Source organism: Gadus chalcogrammus, chromosome 1 (genome assembly GCF_026213295.1).
Source record: "Gadus chalcogrammus isolate NIFS_2021 chromosome 1, NIFS_Gcha_1.0, whole genome shotgun sequence".
In the NCBI taxonomy this organism is placed as follows: Eukaryota; Metazoa; Chordata; class Actinopteri; order Gadiformes; family Gadidae; genus Gadus; species Gadus chalcogrammus.
In genome coordinates, this window is record NC_079412.1 from 8,421,912 (window position 1) to 8,448,532 (window position 26,621).

General features: G+C 49.4%; 1 protein-coding gene across 1 annotated transcript in view; it reads right to left on the minus strand.

The window, feature by feature from the left end:
- The window catches only part of lrp1ab (low density lipoprotein receptor-related protein 1Ab), a 91,810-nt gene that overhangs the window by 1,984 nt on the left and 63,205 nt on the right, over positions 1-26,621 (minus strand). The window contains exons 42-88 of the mRNA XM_056587077.1: positions 25,875-26,064; positions 25,269-25,473; positions 24,586-24,778; positions 24,339-24,464; positions 24,010-24,138; positions 23,638-23,757; positions 23,431-23,544; positions 23,120-23,269; positions 22,044-22,166; positions 21,386-21,502; positions 20,534-20,662; positions 20,269-20,397; positions 19,909-20,049; positions 19,408-19,595; positions 18,603-18,786; positions 18,387-18,472; positions 18,171-18,290; positions 17,523-17,710; positions 17,051-17,256; positions 15,283-15,471; positions 14,701-14,849; positions 13,806-13,899; positions 13,547-13,663; positions 12,845-12,964; positions 12,135-12,257; positions 11,469-11,594; positions 11,211-11,327; positions 10,341-10,447; positions 10,113-10,245; positions 9,715-9,837; positions 9,287-9,409; positions 8,689-8,826; positions 7,970-8,107; positions 7,245-7,364; positions 6,384-6,676; positions 5,798-5,976; positions 5,275-5,381; positions 4,944-5,063; positions 4,476-4,652; positions 3,714-3,854; positions 3,388-3,561; positions 2,969-3,130; positions 2,248-2,419; positions 1,877-1,978; positions 1,454-1,524; positions 1,012-1,105; positions 51-195 (exon numbers count right to left, since the gene is read on the minus strand). Coding sequence (XP_056443052.1) covers positions 51-195; positions 1,012-1,105; positions 1,454-1,524; positions 1,877-1,978; positions 2,248-2,419; positions 2,969-3,130; positions 3,388-3,561; positions 3,714-3,854; positions 4,476-4,652; positions 4,944-5,063; positions 5,275-5,381; positions 5,798-5,976; positions 6,384-6,676; positions 7,245-7,364; positions 7,970-8,107; positions 8,689-8,826; positions 9,287-9,409; positions 9,715-9,837; positions 10,113-10,245; positions 10,341-10,447; positions 11,211-11,327; positions 11,469-11,594; positions 12,135-12,257; positions 12,845-12,964; positions 13,547-13,663; positions 13,806-13,899; positions 14,701-14,849; positions 15,283-15,471; positions 17,051-17,256; positions 17,523-17,710; positions 18,171-18,290; positions 18,387-18,472; positions 18,603-18,786; positions 19,408-19,595; positions 19,909-20,049; positions 20,269-20,397; positions 20,534-20,662; positions 21,386-21,502; positions 22,044-22,166; positions 23,120-23,269; positions 23,431-23,544; positions 23,638-23,757; positions 24,010-24,138; positions 24,339-24,464; positions 24,586-24,778; positions 25,269-25,473; positions 25,875-26,064 — 6,692 coding nt within the window. The remainder of the gene's footprint in view (positions 1-50; positions 196-1,011; positions 1,106-1,453; positions 1,525-1,876; positions 1,979-2,247; positions 2,420-2,968; positions 3,131-3,387; positions 3,562-3,713; positions 3,855-4,475; positions 4,653-4,943; positions 5,064-5,274; positions 5,382-5,797; positions 5,977-6,383; positions 6,677-7,244; positions 7,365-7,969; positions 8,108-8,688; positions 8,827-9,286; positions 9,410-9,714; positions 9,838-10,112; positions 10,246-10,340; positions 10,448-11,210; positions 11,328-11,468; positions 11,595-12,134; positions 12,258-12,844; positions 12,965-13,546; positions 13,664-13,805; positions 13,900-14,700; positions 14,850-15,282; positions 15,472-17,050; positions 17,257-17,522; positions 17,711-18,170; positions 18,291-18,386; positions 18,473-18,602; positions 18,787-19,407; positions 19,596-19,908; positions 20,050-20,268; positions 20,398-20,533; positions 20,663-21,385; positions 21,503-22,043; positions 22,167-23,119; positions 23,270-23,430; positions 23,545-23,637; positions 23,758-24,009; positions 24,139-24,338; positions 24,465-24,585; positions 24,779-25,268; positions 25,474-25,874; positions 26,065-26,621) is intronic.

The following is a 26,621-nucleotide window of genomic DNA, read 5'->3' on the forward strand; positions in this document are numbered from 1 at the left end:
GTGAGCGTTTCCACACAAACAGCTTCTAGGTACTAGTGTGCGTGTGTTACCTTATCTGGGTCCAACGCAAAGTCTGAATCCAGGAGCTCTCCAGCATCGTCGTCGGGCTCCCCTTCATAGATCTTATAGGCCGGGTTCCCGATCTCCACGTTCATGGCTCCATTAGTCATCCTATGGTGCTGGAAGCCCTTGGCACTGTGAGGCAACAAAACAACCACAAATCAAACTCGCCGTTCACCTTCATGGATTCACTTAAAGGAGAACAACACACAAGAGACACAAATGATGCGTTTGCTCAAGGGGGAGGAATCGATGGCGCGCCATGGACCAGACACACACTCGGCAGCAGCAGCTCCATAGAGGTCAGACAACAAGACAACACGAGGGTATCCAAGGACGTCAAATGGGCTTTTTTGGTTGAAGGCCATTTGACCGTAACAAAACAAATATATTGCATCATGTCTAAATGCGAGGACTGAGACATTTTGATACGGCAAATATTTGACGGTCGGCAAGCGCAAGGACAATTCTTAACAAAGAGGTAAACAGAGGAGGTATAGTTTACTGCTACTATGCAAGCACACCGCATGAGCATCAAGTACAACTTGGCGTCGACACACAACCAACAGGGGGGGACAGGGACAAGACACTGCTCCAGTCCATCTTGCTTTACCAGCAAAGCTATGTTTCCAGAGAGTCAATAGGACATTGTGTTTGGGAGGAGGTAGCCAATAGGAGTCTGAGCAGGCAGGGACAGACAGATTCTACAGACAATATGGAGGAGATGGTGTCTTTAAGACGAGTGAGTTATGTAACCCTAACAAGTTACCACGAGCGCTGAGAACGAGATTTGCCCGGCATTAGAGACCTGGGAGACAGAGGATAGACGTTATATATACAGGAGAGAGAAAGAGTGAGATTGAGTGAGAGAAAGAGAGCTAAGTAGTACAGGTGGAAGGATTCAGAAAGAAATGAATACATTGGCCGTGGTCAACCAGCACTTCCACTTACCCCCGCATTCTCCTCTTATACCACAAGATGGCACCAACCACCAGCAGCGCCAACAGTAACAGCAGCAGCACTGGGATGATTATGGAGGCAGAGCCTGAACACATACACACATTGAACCATCAGACCTCATAACCAGGGGAGGGGATCAATAGTAACACGTGCATCTTCTTACAATAGAACAGACACACATGGCAGCGATCTTCTGAAAAGTTTACTGGAGTATGGCAGCCTTTTGTTTCCCATGTGGAACAACCAACTACACCACACTTCTGGAAAACGGGCGTGGCTTTTACACATTTCAGATGCTAGGAAATCTTCAAGCCTCCCTTGTTAACTTTGCTTGTTTTCTGCTTTCTTTTTCTTCCTTCCTTGTATGAATTTGTAACGGTGTTGCATTATTTATATTTAAGTCATTGGTAAAAATCAAAACTTATATTCTTACTTCCACTGGAAGAGGAGTCGATGGGGGCTGCTGTGACGCTACACCTGAAGCCGACCCATCCGACATTACACCTGTACGGTCACATGGACAACATGCAGTCAGACACGGGTCATACTGTCAGACGGTGAGCCAAAGTGAGAGCAGATGAATGTGTGCGTCTGTGTGACTGTGTGTTGGCACAGATTAGTGTGTGTGTGTGTGTGTGTGTGTGTGTGTGTGTGTGTGTGTGTGTGTGTGTGTGTGTGTGTGTGTGTGGGGGGGGGGGGAATGCGTGTGAGCGGGTGAATGTGTGTGAGCGGGTGAATGTGTGTGAGCGGGTGAATGTGTGTGGGTGGGTGAATGTGTGTGAGCGGGTGAATGTGTGTGTGTGTGTGTGTGTGTGAATGTGTGTGAGCGGGTGAATGTGTGTGTGAGCGGCTGTACCTGCACTGAGGCAGCAGAGAGCGGTTGTCAACAGAGCATTGGCCGTTGAGGCAGAAGTCCAGACAGGAGTAACAGCTGGGCTGGGTCTGGCCATTCGGACAGCTTTACACACACAGAGACACACATATGGAGATAAAGGTTTGAAGATTAGAATGTCTTTATTGTCTGAAAATGCATGTGCGTTAACGCAACTTTGTTAACTTTTGCTATTGTTTAGACAAAAAAAACAGATTTTAAAACGTGTTGTGTAAATAATTATTCACACGTGTAGGGTGAATAACCCTTCCTCAGTCTGAGGAAGGATACTTAACCATTACTTAACATGTACTTAACATACAGTACACGCCTCAACGTGACTTGAGCATGTGTACCTGCAGGACACCTCTCCCGAGGCGGATGTGTGACACTTGCCGTCCCCACAGTACTGGCACTTGTCCAGCTCACAGTTGTGGCCGTGGTACTGGCTCTGGCACTGGCACAGCTTGGTGCCGTTGGAGGTCTGGAGGCACGTCCCCCCGTGCTCACAGAAGCCTTCACACATGCCTGAGGACCACAGACATCACAGCTCAGCGACGCAAGGGTTCTCCTCTGCTACGGGTCATTGGTACACAATGGGTGCTAGTACGTTCAAAGCACTGTGCAGAGTTCTAACCCTTTTACTAACCCTAACACTGCTAACTAACATTATTACAAACACTAACAGTCTTACTAACACTACATACCCTATCAGTGCTAAACTTTACTTTTTTGTTTTTCAACACACTTCTTATTGCATCCATCGTACTACATTCATAGACCTATAATTAATGCAATCTATGAATCTATTTATTGATCATTCATCGCATTAGCAGGCAGCGCTAAAAGGATATAGACTGCCTCTGATAACATGATGCTGTACAGTCGTATTGAAACAGTCAGAGCCTACTTTGAGTCATCAAAACATCCAACAACATCCCTAACCCTTACCCCTTACAAGCTCCATCACCTTAGAACAAAGCCTGTTATCCCAAGGGTCCAACATCGGACTAGACTACCCTGACAAGCTGCTGGTGTACTCTGTCATGAACCCAGTGTGGCGGCGGGTCCACTCACTGTACTGGCACTGGTCCCCGTGGTAGTCCGCTGGGCAGCTGCAGGTGGCCTGGTTGCCCACGTTGACGGAGCAGGTCCCCCCGTTGGTGCAGTAGTTCTGGCAGGTCTGCAGGTTGCAGTGGGGGCCCGTGAAGCCCTGCAGGCATCTGCAGGTCGGGTTCCCTGGGGGAGGGAGAGACACAGTCGAGGTAGACATCAGCGTTGTAGGAAGAGAACCAGGCGGGAAATAACAAGACGAGCAGAACCAGGCAGTAAGATAAGATAAGAATTACTGGAAGCAGCATTTGTTAAGACCAAGAGTGTTAGAATCACACTGCTGTTTAATGTCACGCAGCCTCATCCATACAATGAGTTTGTTATAGTAGGTTGGTGCAAGGAAACAAACATTTTAAAATATGAAAATGGGCATATGGAATTACCTGCTTGAGAGGCGGTGCAGGTGCCTCCGTTCTTGCAGTAGTCCCTGCACTGGTTGATCTCACACCTCTCTCCTCTGTAGTTGGGCTGGCAGCGGCACTTGGCCTGCTGGTGGGCGTTGAGGAAGCAACTGCCACCGTTCTGACACTGGATGGTGCAGGGGCCAGAGGGGGGCGCTGTGAGACATAACAGCGCAGAAGAAGAAGAAGACGCTACAGTTAATGAATGGTGTCCTACACAACAAGCATTTCTGATAGGTTTACAAGCAAGTATGTGTGTGTGTGTGTGTGTGTGTGCCATTGTGCGTGCGTGCGTGTGTAGCACGTACAGAAGGGAGACTGCGTGGGCGGGGCTCTCTCCACGCAGGTACCGTTGTCGGCCACGTAGTTGTTGGGACAGGTGCACACGGGCCCGCTGGGGCTCAGCAGACATAACCACTCACACTTCTTACGGTCGCACGGGTTGGTCACTGGAACAGAGACAGAGAGAGAGAGAGAGGGGGGGAGGGGGAGGGAGAGGGAGAGGGAGAGAGAGACAGAGAGACAGAGAGACAGAGAGAGAGAGAGAGAGAGGGGGGAGGGGGAGGGAGAGGGAGAGGGAGAGGGAGAGGGAGAGGGAGAGGGAGAGACAGAGACAGAGAGAGAAAATAATGTTAAATAATTTAAATGAAAATAGTTTGTTATGAAAGCTACTAATAATCTACTCCTGAATGTGTTTAAGAGAAGCAGGAGGAATAGTGTGTGAAACGCTCCATGCTATGTTAACAAGAAGACATCATCATCAGGCCCTTTATTATCATCTACATATGTTATTGGCTTTGTCACACCACAACACTTGAAATGTCTCACACTGGAAGCAATCATTTTAAAGTAACACATGACGTAATGTTATTATATTATAACTTAGATACATAGCCTTGAACCAAAAGTGCAAAAGTTCACGTCATCCAGACATAAAAGAAGTCTACTCCTTGTGGGTTGAAGTTCAGTAGTTGATCTTCTGTGCGGCGGACTGTGACTAAATCCCTTCCTCAAGGGCCGACTTGGCCTGACCTCATCATGTCTTAAGATGGAAGCTTGGAACCACTTACTCTCTGGCTGTTTGTAGCGATGGTACAGCACTATGTCTGTTGCGTGGTTGATGCCTGTGGTTAGGTTCTCCATGGTGCCCTTTCCAAACTTGTTGACCCGGAAGACGATGTTGTTGATGTAGGTGACGCCATATATGTAGTCCTCGAAGATGTCAATGCTGAATGGATGGAGGAGTTCTGGAAAGAGGCAGGACAAATGAAAGGCATTTTGAGATGTGGTATGACACCAGCAAAATGTAATTGCAATCGCCTCTTGTCAATCTTCACTGTTTTCATTATTTTATGTTTTTGATTACAAAATGGTTTATTCTCATTCCTTGTTAACAGCATTTGATTTCACATATTTAAGTAAATTAGGGTTTCTCCTAATTGTTATTTTATTTTTTAATCTGTGATTAAATATAAGTTGAACGAGTGAATTTGCGTGGGTAGATTGCAGAGATGGTTTTAACAGGCTTTAAACTCAACTGTTCTTGATGCCCGAGGCGGCAATGACAGGGTCCGATCCGTCCAAACGGACGCTACCGATGACTGACAGCTTGGCGTCGGCCCAGTACAGCCGCTCGTTGAAGTAGTCCACGGCCAAACCTGCAGAGTCCAACACACAGCACTTAGACCACACACAGCACTTGGGCAACACACAGCACTTAGGCAACACACAGCACTTAGGCAACACACAGCACTTAGGCAACACACAACACTTAGGCAACACACAACACTTAGGCAACACACAGCCCTTAGACCACACACAGCCCAGGCCTGTAGTCTCGGGGACTGCGGTCCTGGAGGTGGGGCTCACCCGTGGGCCACTGGATGTTCTCGTGCACCAGCGTCTGCCTCAGGGTGCCGTCCATGGCTGCCGTCTCGATCTTAGGGTGATTCCCCCAGTCCGCCCAGTACATGGTCCTGAAGGGCCACACACACACACACACACACACCAAGGTGTCAATACATGGAGACACACTCATCATAACCACACAGAAGATTCACTGCATTCATCAAAGACCAGAGATGTGGGAGTCCTAGCAGAATTACAGAACCATCGTTACAAAAGGGATATTAATGTAAAGTAAAAATACTCAACAAAATAAACACTATGAGTATTGTGTAAATGCATGGTAAAAAGGAAAAAAAAAAGCAAACACACACACACACACACACACACACACACACACACACACACACACACACACACACACACACACACACACACACACACACACACACACACACACACACACACACACACACACACACACACACCCATCCCCACATATAGACCCACCCACTCCCACACCCCCAGCCCCCCCACACAGTCCTACCCTCTCTGTGGGTCCACCACGATGGCGTACGGCTCATCGATCATGCCGGAGATGAGGGTCTTGCAGTTCTGCCCGGACATCTGCGCCACCTCGATGACGTCGCGGCCGGAGTCGGTCCAGTAGAGGTTCCCGGCCACCCAGTCCACCGCTATGCCCCGAGGCATCTTCAGCTCTGGGATCTGAAGGTCGCGCAACGCAGCCCAAAGGCAAGCTCAGTTTGGTGCGTTGGTTTTTTTGACTGAAAAGCTTAAAGGCCCCCCTCCCAAGTAACCCAGTCCGTTGTGATTGGACAGCACGCCCACACGGTTGCGATTGGTCGAACGCTATGCGCACTCGCAAAGCGGGCTTCCACACTTCAGCCCCTCCAAGTGCACATTCTGTCGTCACACTGTTACGGCAGTCAAGTTTGAGCTGTTTCACGCCCTTATTGAGGGGCGTTCTCAGTGGGCGAGATTACTCCCCCTGGCTCAGACTTAGGTTTATCTGGCTTAGCAGATGTGAAACATGTGTGCACACACGTCATATAACAGCCTAAAAGGCAAGGCTCCAAAGAGCCTTGAATCACCCCTTTAAGACGAAGGCTCACCTGCAGGTTGGACACCCGTCCCTCGCTCTGCCGCCGGTTGCGGTGGGAGTTGGGGGAGGAGCCTGAGGAGGAGGAGGTGGGCGGGCCCGGCAGCTCGTAGGAGGAGATCTGGCCCCGGTGCCAGTTGGTCCAGAAGATGCGGTTGGTCTTGACGTGCAGGTCCATGGCGTCGATGCGCACGCTGGCGTCGCCCTGGAACGTCTGCTCGTAGCGCCAGTTGGGCATACCGGGGTCCAGGCTGCGGATCTCGTTGTCGTCGGCGATGTACAGGATCTGCCGGCTGCTGTTCATACCTGGGGGGGGACGGGGAACACAGGGGGACCGTCACGCAGGACCCACTACAGTGGGTTTATAAAGCGGTCTTCCCCCAATAAACTCGTAGCGCTCCACAGAGGAAGAAGTCTTTTAAAAAACGTCAACATTTTGCTACTAACCTTCAATGTATGGAGAGAATTACCTTCTCACTAAATCTAAAGACTGAAAAATGCTTAAGGTACTGGGAAAATGGTCTGCATTTGTGTCATCATAAGATTTGCTCTGCAGTGAAATAACATGCGGTACCCACCAGTGAGAAATCTTCGTGAATGAATAGCTGATCAACTATGTGTTCGATTGTTGTGTACTGTTGTATATATATTGCGTGTTAACTATTCAGTAATTTCTTGTATATATTTAGATTTTTTGATATTTTAGCTTGTATACAAATCAGCATACCGTGAATTCAGATCCAGAGTTATTTAGGAGCGGTAAGGGGGTCAGGGGGTCACCAGTACCCTTTCCTGCTAAATATTTAAACTAATTTAAACATCATTGTTGCTCCAGTATCTGGTCTGAAGGGTTTCGTTTCGGGGGGGTTCTTACTGTCAGCCTTGCAGGTGTCGTGGATCTTGGTGAAGTACTTGTGGCAGCTGCACATGTGCGAGCCCTTGGTGTTGTTGCACATGTGGGAGCAGGCACCGAACTGCTGACACTCGTTCTTATCTGAGAACCAGAGTGGGACACAAGTTAGCGCACGATGCTGCCTCAGACAGATATTGTTCTCACACACAGTATATGTGTTTAGCTTGATGCTATCACAAGCTACAGATATTCTCCGGCAATTTGCTTATGCAGCAATAATGTTTTGACCACGCAAGCACAAAGTATCACAGTGAGAAGCTGGGAAGAGGCTCCACGGGGGGTTCTGGTGCCTGGAGCAATGCTCTAGTCTACACGATCTAAGACGGATTTACTGCACAGTGCCCACAGACCATTGCTAATACATGACCACATTTCACAAACATTACACAACTGCAGTGTATTCCCAATAACCTTTTCTTTCACGACATTTCCTTCTCATCATTTCATGATTCATCCTTGATTAAGCAGGTCCAGAAAAATAAAAACTCAAAACTTTCAAAACTCCTTGTAGGGAGAAGGTTATGTATGTTCTGATTCAAAAGCATGTGTTTCACCGTCATTATTCATCTCATCCATTGTCTTACTGCACCCAAGGCACCAAAATATAAGCTAAAACGTAGACGGGACCAGGACATAAATGCAGGAGACTTGGGTGAACCGTTTGGGCTCCAGCCCGGGATCCCTACCTCCACAGGTGCGATGTCCGGTCTTCTGGAAGCCAGGCTTGCAGGAGCAGAAGGAGTCCGTGCCATTGGTGACGCAGTGGGCCTCGTCGCCGTCCCCGCACTGGGTCCTGTTGCTCCTGCAGTCATTCACCTTGGTGTCTGCACAGAGAAACAGAGTGAGTGAATACTGTGCATTTACATTGTATCTTAAATATACCCATTTATCGGAGATACTGCATTTTTTATAATATCCCACATTTTACTTTTTATATATTCGTATTTAATAATATATCTTCAATGTATATATATTTTGTATTTAACATTTTTTCCACTTTATTGTTTACCCGCTTTGGGTGAAATGTTTGTTTCTCATGCCAATCAGGCCTTTTTTTTTATTGAATTGAATTGTGAGTCACACAACATGCGTGGATGTCAGCAGCAACACGCTGACGCCAACACCAGGTAACAGAATCAAAGGACTGAAGTTGAGCTAGCCTGAAGCTAACACTGGGTCACAGAAACAGAGAAACTGAGCTAGGCTAACCTGAGGCTAACACCAGGTAAAAGAAACAGAGAAACTGAGCTAGGCTAACCTGATGCTAACAACAGGTAAAAGAAACAGAGAAACTGAGCTAGGCTAACCTGATGCTAACACCAGGTCACAGAAGCAGAGAAACGGAGCTAGGCTAACCTGATGCTAACACCAGGTCACAGAAACAGAGAAACTGAGCTAGGCTTACCTGTCTTGCATTTGATCTCGTCCGAGCCGTAGTCCTCGCAATCGTTGAAGTAGTTGCAGATCAGTGTGGAGCTGATGCACTTCCCGTTGGCGCACAGGAACTGGTCTTTGTCACAGCTGGGCACCGCTGGAATCACGTCTGTCAACACGCACACGCACACACACACAAATAAATAAAGAGCACCAGTAGAGCATGGCATTAACACCGCCAAGGGTAGAAGTTGCACTCCCATTCTCAATGAATATGGGGAATCTGTTGGCATTGGCAAATGCTAAGGAGTATGCAATATGTAGATTGCAGTCAGAGTCTATGAATGTCAAAACACTTGACTAGATCGCTAGCATCAGCAATAGGTCTGACTAGCCTTATGGGAGACTCCGGTGATTGGCGATGTGTGCACGGGCAGTGTTTACAAATAGGTAGGGTCGGTAGATAGCCATAGATACCCCATTCTTATATATTGTTTCGATCATTGATTACTGTCGGGATGCAGAAAGAATTTCAACAAATACGGAAAATGCCTCTCAAATAAACATCAACCCTAGTATTTGCATTGTCTATCAAACAGCAAATGTACAAAGTGTAGTCTCCAGCTCACCGCAGTGTAGCTCGTCCGAGTTGTCCCCGCAGTGGTTCACCGTGTCACACCTCTTGGACAGCTGAAGGCACACCCGGTCGTTCTGACAGCGGAAGACCCGGGTGGGGGGGCACTGGAACCGCCCTAGGAGAGGAGACGAGGAGGTGAACGGAGGAAGCATAGAGGACGCTGACTCTAGGAGGCATAGAGGACGCTTACTGAGGGAGGCCTAAAGGATTTAGTGAGGGAAGCATAGAGGAGGCTGTCTGAGGTTAAGGCCCAATCCCATTTCTACCCCTTACCCCTTCCCCCTTCAAAAAAAAAAGGTAAGGGGAGAGGTAAGGGGAAGGGGTAAGGGGTAAGGCGTAGAAATGGGTTTGGGCCTGAGTAGTAACGGCAGTAGCAACAGCAGCAGTAAGAACGGTGGTAACAGCAGTGGTTGTTCTTACTGCACTCGTCTGGGTTCTCGTCAGAGTTGTCTCCACAGTCGTCCTCCCCGTCACACTTCCAGGCCTGCGGTTTGCACAGCGTGTTGTTACACTGGAACTCATCCAGGGGGCAGTGTCTCCCAGCTAGACGACACGGGGACACCAGGGCACCACTTCAATCACAGGCTCTTTGTTCCGGCCGGCTGCGTTACCCAATAACAACTCAATTGGGAAAACATTTAGCTTTTGAACGTGAAAATGTGTATTTTTAGAATTAAACTTAACTACTGAATAGTTAAGTTTTTATTCCTACTGTCACGGAATAATAGCCTAACCCTCCCAAAAAAACAGATAAACATTCACAAAACCACATAATTTCACAGACAGACAGATAGACAGACAGACAGACAGACACTCACCAGCAGAGCCACACTTCTCCTCGTCGCTGCCGTCCATGCAGTCGGCGTCGGCGTCGCAGCGCCAGCGGATGGGGATGCAGTGGGCGTTCTTACACTGGAACTGGTCCTGGTCACACTTCAGGACACATTCATGCTTGGGGGGGGGAAGGGACACAGGCAGTGGTCAGTATAACGTTATAATAACCAAGGGAAACTAAGGGTTGGCGTCGACGGCGGTTCGGCGCTCACCTCATCAGACCCGTCAGCACAGTCGTGGTCTCCGTCGCACTTCCAGCGCCCGGCGATACAGCGGCCGTTTTTGCAGGCGAACTCGCTCTCGGAGCACTGGCGCGGTACTGAGGGTCAGACACGAACAAACGGACCAGAGGAGGGGTTTGAGACCGGACCGTCTCCACAACAGGGGATTCCATCAAACGTAACGTACATCAGTTCACACCACACAGGGCGGGAAAGGAGTTCGATTTAGGTGGTCTAATGAGAGTGAAATGGAGCTTCAGGTAGTTCATTAATCATTATTATTAACATTGTTTACTACTAAGTAAATCCATGCATCTTTCTATTGAATTGGATTTTCTAAATGCAATATTAGCCTTATTTGTACACTCAAATGTGGTGCCATCTAGTGGTTACGGAGAACACCACAGTCGTTTTGTTTCAAATGTTTCTTCCCAGATCCGTTTCACCTCCTAGTAGGGGTAACATGGGGGCTGTCATGGGTTTGGCCAACAGAGACGGGACACAGACACAGCACAACACTAGGGTCAGGACGACAGACATGGGGCAGGCTAGGTAGCACGCACACGTACGAATGGTGGAGAGACCTACCTCTGGGTCACACCGACAGGACAGTATGAAATGAAACAAACATCAGATGAGTGGAGATGCACAAGAGGTCACCAGAGGTGATGTTCATGTAATGTTAATGGAAATACGCTCAGTGAGAACAGACAGGCACGTGACCATGAGTTTTTACATGGAACATGGTAGAGCTGCGTTAGTGATGACTACGGTGCGGTCGTGTGTAAGATGTACACCGTGGAGCAGTGTGTGTACACCCCGCCGGGGCGAGGCCGAGAGTGAGATGAGCGGGCGTCCTACCGCACTCGTCCTCATCAGAGTTGTCTCCACAGTCGTTGTCGTAGTCGCACTGCCAGCGCCCGGGCACGCAGCGGTTGTTCTTGCAGCGGAACTGATATGGCTCGCACGTCCGCTCGGCTACGCGGGAGAACGCGCACAAAGGAAAAAAGGCCGTGAATAACTGTGTCGTCACGCGAGTTTCTGTGTTGTTGTCTTCGTTACGGATGTGTCGTCGTGTCGTGTGTGTTGTTCTGTGTTCCTGGACTAAGAGGTCCTCACCACACTCTTCCTTGGGCTCGTCCGACGAGTCGCCGCAGTCGTCCTCACCGTCGCACTTCCAGCGCGCCGGGATGCAGCGGCCAGAGTCCTTGCAGCGGAATTCGTCCACGCCGCACGTCATCTGGGCTGCAGGGGGAACACTCGCGTTATTCATTTACACAAGGGATCTCTGAGGCATGAACAGGCCGTGACCACGGAGAAGGACTCGCTGGAGGCATGCAAAGCAGGAAATGCAGTCATGTAAAACTTGAAACCTTTTACACAACAAAATGCTATGGAATAAAAAGGTTAAGTCATGCTAATCGTCAGCTAGCAGTTGACCTATCAGTCAGTGAACTGTGTGAACCATGTGATTCATTTATATTTAGGGGATTTTGCTGATTTTGCTGTTTTTCATCCAAATCTACTACATTCATTCATTCACACCTTCACGGCGGAGTCATCCACGCAGGGCGACAGCCTGCCTGTCAGAGGCAGTCAGGGCGAGGCGTCTTTATCAGGGACACCTCGACGCTAGGAGGAGGAGCTAGGGGGAACGGGGATCGAACCGGCAACCTTCCGGTTACCAGTCAACCCACTCTACCACCTGAGCTACTGCTGCCCCGACAACGTTTTTCGGTTGTGAGATGATAGTGACGACGATGAAGGAGAAGACGGAGGCCTTACTGCAGTTGGCAGGTTCGTCTGAGCCGTCGACGCAGTCGTTGTCGCGGTCGCAGACCCAGACCCGCGGGATGCAGCGCTTGGTGATGGCACACTGGAACTGGGCGGGAGCGCAGGTCACCTCGGCTAGGTAGACAGATGGATCATTTATTAATCCCCCAGAGGGGACGTTCCTTTGTTACCACAGCCAAACAGCAGTGGAGAACACAGGATAAGATACAATACAATAAAAAAGAAAATGCTAAAATGTGTGAGCACTGGGGATTACTGGATGACGTGACGAGGGGAAGCATCTTAAAATGTATTCTCCTGATTATTTACATTAGTTAACTATTTATTCTCATGCTTAATAACATTAATAAATGATTTATTATCATATCACAGATCATTTAATTATTTGTTATCATTCTTATTTAGGTCATTTGAATGAGGTCAATTCATGCCTATTTACGTTATCAAATTATGTATTAGCATGAGAACAGCTTGAGCCAAGAAGGTCTGGCTCTGGAATGATATTTCAAGCTTATTTAAACTTTAAGCACAGAGTTCTACTACTAAGGCGCTCTACTTTCACTTAGCAAGACAACATTTTGTATAGGAAGTTACTTCTTTGCACATCCTTTGTTCCTCAGCCATCATAAACAGTTGTGTACTAGTGAAGAAACAGCAGAACAACGGACAGAGCGCCACAGACGGAGGCATTGTGTACTCACGACAGTCCTTCTCGTCCTCCCCCTCGCCACAGTTGTCTTGGCCGTTGCAGCGGAAGATACCCGGGATGCAGCGGCTGGGGTGGGAACACTTGAACTGACTGGGCAGACACACATGGATGTCTGCAGCACACACAGATGCATAAGGACACACACGCGCACACACACACACACACACACACACACACACAAACACAATTATTACATGGTGTGGAATAATCAAACAGAATTAATAGGCTAGTTTTTAATGTGATCACCCCTTTATTGTTCACTGAAAGACCCTTGGAACAAGTTTTGCTCTCTCTGTGAGCACCAGTCCCATGGGGACTCTGTAGTTCACATGGACACAATCTGACCTTCCCTTGTGTAGCTCTAGCTCTCTGTCCCACTGTGCCTCCTATCATAAACCACACATTCCTGTCTTTAGAGAACAGCCCCACCCATCAGACTCCTCTATTACAACACTTTGTGTCCCCTTTTCATGATTCTAAGCTATATTATATATTTTGGTGCTGGGCCATGGTCTCCACATGAGATCAATGATTCAGGTCAGGTTTATGGAACCTGCAGTCAGATGCTATTGTTGTCTCTTATCAACGCACACAAATCTTAACCGTACCATAATATGACGTCAACATTGCAAAGTAATACAAGCGGCACATTGAGAATTATAATCAAGAGCCAATGAAAGACATTGAAAGGTACCGCAGTTAGCTTCGTCAGAGTTGTCCTGGCAGTCGTTGTCTCCGTCACAGATGTAGGCAGGGTTGGTGCAGATGCTCGTCCCGCACTGGAACTGACCCGGCCTGCACTTAAACTCAGCTGTAGAGAGGAACAGGTGACACTCAATAAGGTCCTGATATAGAACATGGTTAATGTGACTGAAGGACGGACAGACAGACAGACAGACAGACAGACAGACAGACAGACAGACAGACAGACAGACAGACAGACAGACACTCACAGCAGTCTGAAGGTTCGTCTGAGCGGTCTCCACAGTCGTCCTCCGTGTCACATTTCCACCAGAAGGGGATGCACTTGTCATTCTTGCAGACAAACTGAGGACAGAAAGAAAGGGGAGATGAACCAGATCTAAGGAGGGAGAGGTTAAACTGATCTATGGAGGGAGAGGTTAAACTGATCTATGGAGGGAGAGGTTAAACTGATCTATGGAGGGAGAGGTTAAACTGATCTATGGAGGGAGAGGTTAAACTGATCTATGGAGGGAGAGGTTAAACTGATCTATGGAGGGAGAGGTTAAACTGATCTATGGAGGGAGAGGTTAAACTGATCTATGGAGGGAGAGGAGAACATGATCAATGGAGGGAGAGGTTAAACTGATCTATGGAGGGAGAGGTTAAACTGATCTATGGAGGGAGAGATGAACCAGATCTATGGAGGGAGAGGTGAACCAGATCTATGGAGGGAGAGATGAACCAGATCTATGGAGGGAGAGGTTAAACTGATCTATGGAGGGAGAGGTTAAACTGATCTATGGAGGGAGAGGAGAACATGATCAATGGAGGGAGAGATGAACCAGATCTATGGAGGGAGAGGTTAAACTGATCTATGGAGGGAGAGGTTAAACTGATCTATGGAGGGAGAGGAGAACATGATCAATGGAGGGAGAGATGAACCAGATCTATGGAGGGAGAGGTGAACCAGATCAATGGAGAGATTAACCAGATATATGGGTATATGAACCAGATAACTATAGGGAGATTTGGACCAGATCTATTGGGGGAGAGATGAACCAGACCTATCGAGAGATGAACCAGATCTGTGGCGGCAGAGATTAACCTACCCAAGAGGGTATTCCACAGTGAGTACAGAGTTATTCTGTGTTCATCCCGTTTTACCTGGCTTGCCGTACAGTTGGACATGCAGGTGTGCCGGTCCTTGGCCAGGTAGAAGTTGGTGGGGCAGGCACACTTGTATCCTTCTCCAGGGGAGAGCAAGCAGAGGTTGCTGCAGCCCCCGTTGTCTGTCTGGCAAGGGTGATCGAGCACTGCGCACACGAGGGATGGGAGAGAGGGAAGACGTCAACCCTCTTGGTTCAATAGTTTAGCATTGGAGCACAGCGATTTTTTTTAACATAAAAGAAAGTCAAGAGTAACTACCGATGATCTTAGCTAGGGAAACTGAAAATGCAATTTTAAATGGAATCATAGGAAAAGGGAAATTCTATTATTCTATTATGGACATGTTATGTTAGGATTTAGAACACCATCATTACAGCAAAAAGGCAATATTAGGACAGTCTACCAGATGATTTTTTGGGCATTTTTATGTTTTATTATAGAATGAGATAGACGGAAGGTATGGGAGAGAGAGGGGAGGACATGCCGCAAATGACCAGGGCCGGGTTCGAACCCGGGTCGCTGCGGTACGGACAGAGCCTTAACGGTGCGAGCCGGTGGCATGTGACGCGGCGCCCTCACCTTCTGGCTGGCGGTAGGGGTGGTAGATGTGCACGTCCATGGGTCGATGCAGGATGCTGATCAGGGTGGTCTTGTTGGTGCCCAGCGTCTTGTGGGCTCTGTTGATGGACTTGGTCTCCCAGTCGGTCCAGTAGATGTACTCCTCAAACAGAGTCATGGCAAAGATGTGCGGGATGTCCTGGGTCAGAACTGTAGAGGCACGGACACAACCACACACTCTTATTAGTCACTCATCCGTTTTCGGGCGGCGTGTGGCTCGGGAGGAAGAGCCGCATGGTATCCGTGGAGTGGTCGAGGTGTCCCTGAGCGAGACACCTCAGCCTGACGGCTCCCGACCAGCTGGCCGTCACCGCGTGTGGGTCGACAAACGCCGTCGGTGTGTGAATGTGTGCATGAAAGATGGAATGTTACTGTCACCATTACTCTGTCCCCTCAACCCTGTCAATATGCCACACTGAAAGATGTGTTAATCCCTGAACGGCCCAAACTATTTCTCATTTGAAGCAGGTCAGATTGATTGATGTCTCATCAGCCTGATCAGGTGATGTTGTAGCGAAGCCTTTTGAACCCCTATTCCAACTACTGCGGCCCGGCTGTATATACGCGGTGGTGGAACTCATGTACGCTTAACGCACGCTTCACAAGGCTTAGCACTGCAATCAGGGGCTTCCCCCGCCGTGTTCACTCCTGATGTTTGCTCTCTGGGCGTGTGCGCGCTGTCACGGAAGCACGCCATACGGCCGCCGTGTGTTGTAAAACACCGCAGGGCCGTCTAAAATATAGATCAAACATGGTTACGCCTGTCGCAGGCAAACACACGTACAGCGACGGCGCTCGTGTCAACATCAGCCGCGGGACCGCTTATCGCTATGATGGGGTGATCTGTCTGACCTTCGACCCCCCAGTTGAACTCTGATGGATGGGCAGACCCACTGGGGGGGAAGGGGGAGGAGCCTCGTTACGCATGCACACAGCGAGGCTCAAGTCAGAAGAGCTCATGGAGATCCCAGACCATAGTGCAGTGTGTTTTAGCACAATATACTGAGTCACCGGTCTAGACGTCACCATGGCTCCTTGGAAAAGACTGCGAATCGAGTTATTTAAATGAACAGGACGTAACAACGGCAATAGATTTATCATTCAGTCAAATGCATCTAAATACCACACATTGTGCCAGAGCATGCAAGCTCTTTCGCATGCATTGCACATGCCCTACAACGGCGTCCCTGATCCCACGCTATCCTCCAGCAGCCTTCTAATTGTGTGTGAGCTTGGTTCCAGACTCCCTAATGCTCCCACAGCGAAAGACATTGCCCCGCCTGCCATGTAAGCTCCCTAGCAGCTAAGAGCGCCCTCTTAACACACACAGGGGGAACACTAGTGTGTGTGTGTGTGGGGGGGGGGGGGGGGAGAGCACTCATGTGCTCAGCGAGTGTTTAGCGCATGCGGGGAATCTCAATGGGGAACCCCTCGCTCTGTCCTGCATTCCTCTGCTACGTGACAATATCCACCATTGTAGTGGTTGTGCAAGGCGGCCCCATTCAGACGTCACACACACACACACACACACACACACACACACACACACACACACACACACACACACACACACACACACACACACACACACACACACACACACACACACACACACGTGTGTATCGTCATGAATGATTCATGATACCTGCTGAAATGTCAGGCACAACATCTTGTCCAGCAACGCCATGTAAAGCCGTTCCCCCGCACCGGACACTCCCAGGGCACTCACCCGTGTGTCTGTTGGTTCCATCCAGACTGGCGAACTCGATGTAGTCCTCGCGGGCGTCGGCCCAGTAGATACGGTCGTTGACGAAGTCCAGCGTGAGGCCGTTGGGCCAGGTGATCTTGTCGTCCACGATCACGCTCCGGTTGCTCCCGTCCATCCCGATCCGCCCGATGTGAGGGATGTCCCCCCAGTCGGACCAGTACAGGTAGCTGGTAGACACATAACGCACATAGACACATAACGTATGAGAGTGGACTCAACCGAGTGTCCAGTGGGTCAACCACATTACATAACTTAGAATCCGATTCAGTCATTTAGCACGTCTTCTTTCCTCATTTTATTTAGTCATTAAAAATAGCGTCGAGGCGCGCCTTCTTGCCACTAGAGGGGCTGCGGACGTCGGGGCTCCGACCCCATAACCTTCAGCTGGGAGTCAACACAAGCCAGTCCGCCGGGGGGGGTCCCCCTCACTCACCCGTAGCGCACGTCCACGGCCACGGCGCGCGGCTCCCGCAGCCCGCTGTTCACCAGCACCGTGCGGTACGCCCCATTCAGCTTGGACACCTCGATGGTGTCGCGCCCCTTGTCGCACCAGTACAGGTTCCCGCCCACCCAGTCCACCGCCAGGCCGTCCGGGTTGCTGAGGGACGTCCGGTGCAGAACCTGCCAATCGTTGTAGAGGCGGAGTGAGCTCACGTCCAATCAGAGAGCGCCTGATGAATGATCTCCTTGATTCTTATTCGTCTATAATATGGCTGGCGTATTGAATAGGAAGAAGACATCGCAGTGTGAACTAGATCTGACTGTGTAATTCATAATAAGACGATCAACGTTGGAACATGTTGATTGCCATGAGTCAATTCTATGAAGTAGCATGAAGTAAAATCATTATTTATATCTATAATATATCAATAAACTATTATGATTATCAAAAAAAGTATCCGACACGAAGCCAAAATAACCAACCATTGTATCATTTTCTTTCTCTTTATATCTGAATGGCTTAACTGGGACACATCGACTCAAACCCGCATTCTGTTTCCCTGCCCAGCTCCGTGCCCAGATCCAAGATGGCCGCTAGGTGGATAAGGCCCCAGTATTGAGTCCCTGGGGTCTCACTGACCTCCACGTTGCTGCCGTTCATGTGCATGCGGCGGATCATGCTGCCCTGCGTGGTGACGTCGGTCCAGTAGATCATCTGCTCTGCGTAGTGGAAGTCCAGCGCCACCGCGTTGTTCAGGCCCTGGAGGAGGCAAGGACAGGAGAGGAGGCCCGGGTTAACCACCCCGCTGGTCACATGTGGGACGTGGTGGTTCTACCGTCTAACTGCCACGCTTACCTGTTTGATGAGGGTGTAATTGGAGCCGTCCAGATTCAATTTTCGTAAGTAATACCGGTTGGCGAAGATGAGGTAGGGCTCCTTCTCTGTATACGGTGGGGGGAAAAGATATCAAACATTTGAGCTGGTGGCACTCAGTGCTGCATCGATCAGCAGAAAACAGCTGAAGCCCCATCCAGGGGTCCTTCGAGTTGGAGGTCTGAGGTCTGGGCGTACCGGAGGTGGACTTGCAGATGGTGGGGTCGATGGGGCTGAGCTCGAAGCCGTCCACGCAGAGGCAGTGGAAGCTGCCGTGCGTGTTGATGCAGCGCTGCGTGCACGGGTAGCTGGTGGTGCACTCGTCCACGTCCACGCACGTCTTGCCGTCGCGCTTCAGCTGGAAGCCTGCCTCACACCGGCACTGGAGGGGGGCACAGGGAACAGAGGGGGTGTCAACACACAGCAGTCTTCCTTTTTCATCCGCAGAAATCCACACAAACTTTTTCATGCAGTCACCAAATAGCAGCGGAGTAGCCTAAGGAGACGGCCGGACATTTTGTTTTCCTTATCAAACTGGAGGATTCTGAAACGTCTCCCCGAGTTTACCCAAACCCGAGCTAACCATAACACTGCTCTTGGGGGTTCACAGGGAGTTCAGGCTGTTCTTAACCACCGGGCCTCCTGCTTTCATGCAAGAGAACCAAAACAGGTTTTTAAACGGTGTTGTATAACCACAAGTCCGGTTCCAAAACATCTTGCCGAGCCTCCTTCCTCGCCATTACCGTTCCTGCCTTTGCACGTCAAGATACATAATCCATCATCCTTTTGGCCAATAAGGCTTATTAGAGGCAATTACTTTTACGTAGCCTTCGTTATTCTACTCAAATCACATTAAGTTGAGGGTTGCATTACAAATATCTCGGGTTGTTCCCAGCCTCTCATCTGTTGAAGCTCTGGAAGTTAAGCAACCCCGGGGAAGAAACGGCCCGAGGCCCAGGGCAGCCGAGCCCACCCCAGGCAAACCACCCAACCAGCGGGGTACCTTGAAGCCAATCTTGAGGTCGTCGCAGAGCTGGGTGCAGCCGCTCAGCTTGCTGTTCAGGCACTCGTTGATGAAGCAGTTGAGCTCGTCGGAGCCGTCGCCGCAGTCGTCGTTGCGGTCGCACAGCAGGGTCTCGTTCAGGCACTTGCCGTTGCGGCACATGAACGCCGACTCGTTGCACTTCCTCTCTGCAAGGGAAGAGGGAGAAAGGCGCGTGGTGTTCAGCTCCTCGGGGAACACTGTGTACGCAACATTCACTACACTGCACTTCAAAAATGTGAATAAAGATTTCTTTTTTCATTTTTACAAGGTTAAGCGCCCCCCAAACCTTGTTCATACTTTTAATGTGAGCCCTTATGAAGACCATGTGCCCCCATGCCTGTTGATGGACAATCTCGTTTGTGTTCTTCCCCCTCCTGTCCCTCCCACGCGTGCAACCTTTGAGTCTTCTTTCCTGTCTTCAGGCGTAAGACGAGGTGTATATCGACCGAGGCTCTCTACCTGAGTCTGTGCAGTGGGAGTTCTTGGGGGCCTCATCCGAGCGGTCCTGACAGTCAAACTCCCCGTCACACTCCCAGCTCTTCTGGTTCAGACAGCGGCCGTTGGCACAGCGGAACTCCTCCGGGCCACAGGTGGGGTAGTCTGTGAGAAAGAGAGACAGGATCCTCATGTTGTTGCGTCAGTGAACCATAAAATATGTTGCCCCTTATACATAAGAACCAAAAGTGACAACCCTTATTAAATGTCTTTCACCCTCTCCTTTGTTTATCGTTGTACACTCAATGACCTCCTCTACCCGTCTCTCTCTCTCTCTCTCTCTCTCTCTCTCTCTCTCTCTCTCACCCATCACGGTCCACTTACCACACTCTGGTGATTCATCGGAGCCATCGGAGCAGTCTATGTCGTGATCGCACACAAAGTGCTTGGGGATGCACTGCCGGTTCTGGCACATGAACTCGTTCTCGTCACAAGTGTTGTTGCTTGTGTACACTAGAAGGGGAGAGTCGGTGATTAAAAGGGATGGAAGACTGGACACCAAACCACAAGAGCTGGCTGCTCTGGGCGTGCCAACCCTTTTTAAAAGGAGGACCAATAAACAACATCAACACTAGGGCTTTGGACTCACGGCATCCAGCCTTGACGCTCTCGTCGGCCCCATCAGGACAGTCCTTGTCTCCGTCACACTTCCAGCGCTGGGGGACACACATGTGGGAGCCCGGGCACTGGAAGGCCTCAGGGCTGCAGGTCTTGGATTCTGGGGAGGAACGAGAAGAGTCATCATGCCATACGGACAGATGACGTACATTGGGAGAAGCCTTCCGCACTGGGGCCCTCCATGCTGACAATGTGTGCAATCACTGTACTGCAAGAGAATTTGGATGAAAGCGTCAGCCAAATGACGTGTGTATTATTACATTAATTTCTGAACAGCGAGTCTTTGTCTGAGGAGCCAGAATTGTGTTTATGCAAGAGCTCTGAGGAAATTGGTTTTAAACAAGGGATTCCAAGGCAGGCAGTGATGTATTCATTATGTGTTTTAGGATTTCAACAGAGAGAACATTGTGGAACATATTAAATATCTTTGATCTACAGAGAATTAATTTTTATTTCTCTGTATAATATTCATTTTGGCTTTAAAGAATATTAAATAGATCAAATAAGAAAATGATCAAATCCTCGTTAAAATATGACCTCTAAGGCAGTCGCTTAACGGGATTGGATTCAAAGCATTATGGGAAAACATTTGACACAATACCCTCACACTAAACCTGCCTTCAAAGGTTTAAGATTGTTCACCAATCATCACTTTGGTTCAGACTATGAAGTCAAAGCTTCATGGCTCTGATCTATGCCGTGCTCGAGACATGATCCCTCCTTATACATCCATCAAACTCGTCCAACCAACGGACACGGCCCACGTCAGTGTGACGTGCCACGAGAGCAGCGGTGTCCGCAGTGGTCATCGGGCGCAACTCACTGCACTTGAGGTCCTCATCGGAGCCGTCACCGCAGTCGTCCGCCCCGTCGCACACCCACCGGCTGGAGATGCAGCGGTGGTTGGAGCACTCGAACTGGCTGAACGTGCAGAACTTGTCTAGAGAGAGAGAGGGGTAGAGAGAGGGGTAGAGAGAGAGAGAGGGGTAGAGAGAGAGAGAGGGGTAGAGAGAGAGAGAGAGAGAGAGAGAGAGAGAGAGAGAGAGAGAGAGAGAGAGAGAGAGAGAGAGAGAGAGAGAATCAATAGGGCCCATGAGGGAATGACGTCAACATGATTCTTTATAAGTGGTTCCAGTCCTTGGACTTGCAAAATGCAGGAAATTAATGATTTGCATCACAATTGGTGCTGAAACAAGAATTGAGTGATAAACATGGACATTGAGTTGGCATGAGTTAAGATAATTTAAGAAATGTGAGAACTGAAAAAATACACAACTTTTGCTACTAACTGCATCGGAAGTGCTTAGATGGGGTTTATTTGATCCATTAAAGCTCATTATTAACCAACTTTTATCTAGTTAAACAGATCCACCAAATGTATAATACCTTGCATGCTGTGCCTTGAGATGACCCTTACCCTTACATTTTATAGACAACAATGGAAAAAAGAAGAACAAAGGTGAATAGTCTGGAGGACTGACCACAGTGCGTCTCGTCGGCCCCGTTCTCACAGTCGTTCTCTTTGTCACACGTCCAGCTCATGGGGATGCAGCGGCCGCTGGGGCAGGCAAAGAAGTTCACCGGACACTTCAGCTTCCTCTTGTCTGAGGATTAGAGACACAAACACACCGCTGCTAATGAGGACGCGGTGTCGCCGAGCAGGCTGGCTGTTGTTTGTGAGGTTAGTACTTCATGTAGCCTCTTAACCCAGCTGTCTTTGTTGTGTGCGGAAAATGGGTTAACCTAACAGTTGGAAGTGCTTGGCAGTTGGTTCTTTGAGCATCCTTACTGTACCGACAGCAAGTATTGTGTTTTTTTCCTTCTTTTGACAAATGTTCTCAATGTTTGTCGCTTTCGATAAAAGCGTCTGGGGGGAGGGGGGGGGGGGGGGGGGTGATGTGTGGGAGGAGCGCCCGATCCTTTCCCGTCTTCAGAAGACATTGGAGCCCTGCTCTTCAGATATCATCACTGACTCGTGTTGCTTTAGCTCTAGTGATGTATTTAGATCAAACTGTGTTTAAATGCACCACCTCCGTTAATAATAAACACAACATTTGATAAAAAAATAATTACATGTTTCAGTACTGATTCCTAAAGCTCGATTTTTAGAAATGGATTCTCTTCCTTGTAGGGGTTCAGTACCTGGTAGGGGTTCAGTACCCGGTACAGGGTTCAGTACCTGCTACAGGGTTCAGTACCCGCTACAGGGTTCAGTACCCGCTACAGGGTTCAGTACCTGGTAGGGGTTCAGTACCCGGTACAGGGTTCAGTACCTGCTACAGGGTTCAGTACCTGCTACAGGGTTCAGTACCCGGTACAGGGTTCAGTACCTGGTAGGGGTTCAGTACCCGCTACAGGGTTCAGTACCCGCTACAGGGTTCAGTACCCGCTACAGGGTTCAGCACCCGCTACAGGGTTCAGCACCCGCTACAGGGTTCAGTACCCGCTACAGGGTTCAGTACCCGCTACAGGGTTCAGTACCCGCTACAGGGTTCAGTACCCGCTACAGGGTTCAGTACCCGGTACAGGATTCAGTACCCGCTACAGGGTTCAGTACCTGGGCAGTTCCTTTCGTCGGAGTAGTCTCCACAGTCGTTGATGCCGTCACACACCCAGGAGGGCAGGTAGCACAGCGTGGTCCTCTCACAGCTCTGGAACGACGCGCCCTTCACCCCCAGACGGAAGAAGCGGGCGCAGTCGGTGGCTTCTGGAGATGAGAACACCAAACCAATCAGTGTACACCAAGACAGAGGCTGGGGGGTTCCACACCCAGCTGAAAGGCACTGGGTTCCATCCCAGTCCAGGGAGAGGGGGCGCTACAGAGAGAGAGTGAACAAGAGGTAGAGAGGAGAGAGAGCCATCACTCACGGCAGTTCATCTCGTCGCTGGCGTCCTCACAGTTGACCACTTGGTCGCAGCGGCTGTAGTTGGAGATGCAGCTTCCGTCCTTACACTGGAACTCGCCCAGCTTGCACAGAGTCACTGGAGAGACAACACGTTTGGTACGTTCAGAGGTTGGCGCACATTAATCCATCCTTCTAAGAGATCAAACGCATGAGGTGAACTCTTTCTCACTGTTGCAGGGCAGTTCATCCGAGTGGTCTCCACAGTCGTCGGTGCCGTCGCACCAGAACTGGTGGCCGATGCAGCGGCCGTTGATGCAGCGCCGGTAGCCCTTCTTACACAGCCGATTGGCTGTGGAGGACGATGATGTCATAGTATGGTTAGCATGATGATTGGTTATACATTCAAATGATTTTGTGTTCTACAAAACACCAGTTAGTAATCCTTATGAACCTGTGGGATTGATTGAATTGTGTGTGCATTTTACGGATGTAATTTACTTAGTGATTTGAATTATTGGATAACGGTGGAATAATATTGTGGAACACTATAGGGAAAGTTTCCATTGAAATTCTGAGCAGGTCCTTCAGACCAGAGCCTCACCGCAGTAGGACTGCTTCTCGTCCGACTTGTCCTTGCAGTGGGCCATGCCGTCGCAGGTCAGACTGTAGTTTATACAGTCCCCGTTGCCACACTCAAAGTCCTCCACGCTACCACAGGAAATGTTCAGGGCTGGTTGGAGCAAAGGTGGACAAATATAGTTTAATTACTCATTTAAAATTAGTACTTCATATACAGTTTGAAGATCAGATCTCCTCAAACATATTTTTACTTCCCCCCCCCCCCCACACACCCTACTCTGATTTAAACAACAGACACATTTCCCCTCCCCAATCCACCCCATCTCCCCTTCTCTGCTCCCTCGCTCTAACCTGAGCACATGTTGTCCTCAAGGAGTCGACGGTCTCCACGGCAGCTGCAGTTGACCCGTCCGTCTGAAGTGGGCAGACAGAGGTCCTGGCAACCTCCGTTGTTTGTTCGGCACGGAGAGAACTCACCTGTCAGAGTGGAACAGTCATTACCCTCCGTTGACATCAGCATCGATCGACACAGCTACTGATCACCGCGGCTCGTTGATTATTGATCCACTAGTGAATGGATAGGTGAACCCCCACTCACAGCTGTTGGTGTCGTTGGCCACGGCGATGATGCCCATGGGCTGCTGGGGGATGTCGGCGCGCAGCACCTTCATGTCTCCGCCCGTGTACTTGTCGGCGCGCAGCACAGCCCGCCTCACCCAGTCCGTCCAGAAGATGTAGTCTCCGTACACGGCCAGGCCGAACGGGTGCACCGGCTCGTTCTTCAGCAGCATCTAGAGGACAAGGACGGACACGCACACAGGCTGTTAAACACACACACTATCAAACACAGACTGTTATACACACACACACACACACACACAGACTATTACACACTGATTATTACACACACAGACTGTTACACACCCTCACACATACACAAACACACAGACTGTTACACACACAGACGGTTAAACACAGACTGTTATGAACGCACACAGACTATTACACACTGATTATTACACACACAGACTGTTACACAAACTCACACATACACAAACACACAGACGGTTACACACAGACTGTTACAAACGCACACAGACTGCTACACAAAGACTATAACACACACACACACACACACACACACACACACACAATTACACACACACACACACACACAATTACACGTTCAGAGGATTACACACACACAGATTACTATGGAAAAACGATCATGGAGGTAGTTAAATTATTAAGCTCATTCGGCGTAGGGGACAGAGGACTCACGTAGCGGTTGCTGCCGTCGTACTCGCAGCGTTCGATCTTGTCCAGCGTGGCGTCAGAGAAGTAGAGCTTCTCGGCGCGGTGGTCCACGGCCAGGCCGTTGGGGGTCTTGATGTCACTGCCGATGATCACCAGCACGTTGGCCCCGTTCAGGGAGGCCCTCATGATGCTGGGGGCCTGCTCGTTCCAGTTGGTCCAGAACATGATGCTGATGGGAGGGAAATCATGCAGGAAGATTGGTTTTCCCCAGAGGACAGGGAAACATTCTCCCCAACAATATGTTCTGGGGTTTGAAATACCGCAGATCTACTGGGCTTGTGTCTACAAGCCAGGAAGTTATTTGGATGAAATGTCGGGAAAATCTGAAGATGTCCATTTTGCCCATGATTCTTTTAGTTAATATAATTTGTGTTGAAATTGTAAATAACCAAACTTGAAGAAAATACTTTGGATTTGAAATTTGACATTCCTTTCCTACACTTCATTGCTACACACTACATTTCCCCCAGAGGTTTCCTTTTCAAACAGGGCGACCCCCCCCCCCCCCCGGCTGTTTAGACAGGAACACATCACTTCTCACACCACGGTGAGAATGAACAGAGCACTCACTCCTGGCATTCGTCCAGCACGAAGGCGCGGGGGTGGTCGTCCCCGGACATGGTGACCACCGTGTTGCGGTTGTAGGCCACCGAGCGGCTCTGGTCCACGGTGTGGCGGCTGATGGTGGAGGTTGTGTAGCTGGTCCAGTACAGCGTGTCCCAGCCCCGGTGGTACGCCAGGCCCTCCACAGACCCCACGTCTGGGGGGGAGAGGGAGGAGAGAGCCATGGGTTAGCGTCGGTATCCAATGTTGCGTCCATGACTTCGGTTCTCATTGAATAGATTTATTTAGATTTTTTTCGGCGAGCTGTAACAAGAAAAAACATTATTTGACTATTTCTCCTGGCAGTTTTTTATTTCCAAATATTTCCCCCTGCGTCCCAAAAAATACAGAACATTTAACAAGGTTATCAAATGAAGAGCATTTAAATAACCGTACAAAAAAAATAATGGAAAATCTTAAAATGGTAATTGGAGACTATCCTTGACATCATTTGCCACGCTCCTTAATGATGGAGGACTTTTCTTGGTGCAGCTCGGTCAAGGGCAAAGACTACTCCAGTATAAGGGGTTTGCAGTGAGAGTCTGGAGGAGGGAACACAGAGAGCTTGCAGTCCTGGATCCACTTTAAATCAATCATCCAGTCTTTAGTGGCGGCCTGCCTCTAGTCCTCAACACGCCTTATTCCAAATCATTTTTGAAGTCTTCCTTTCAGAAATGAAGCTCTCTCCGGGGGGAATGGTTAATTTAGGAGGTG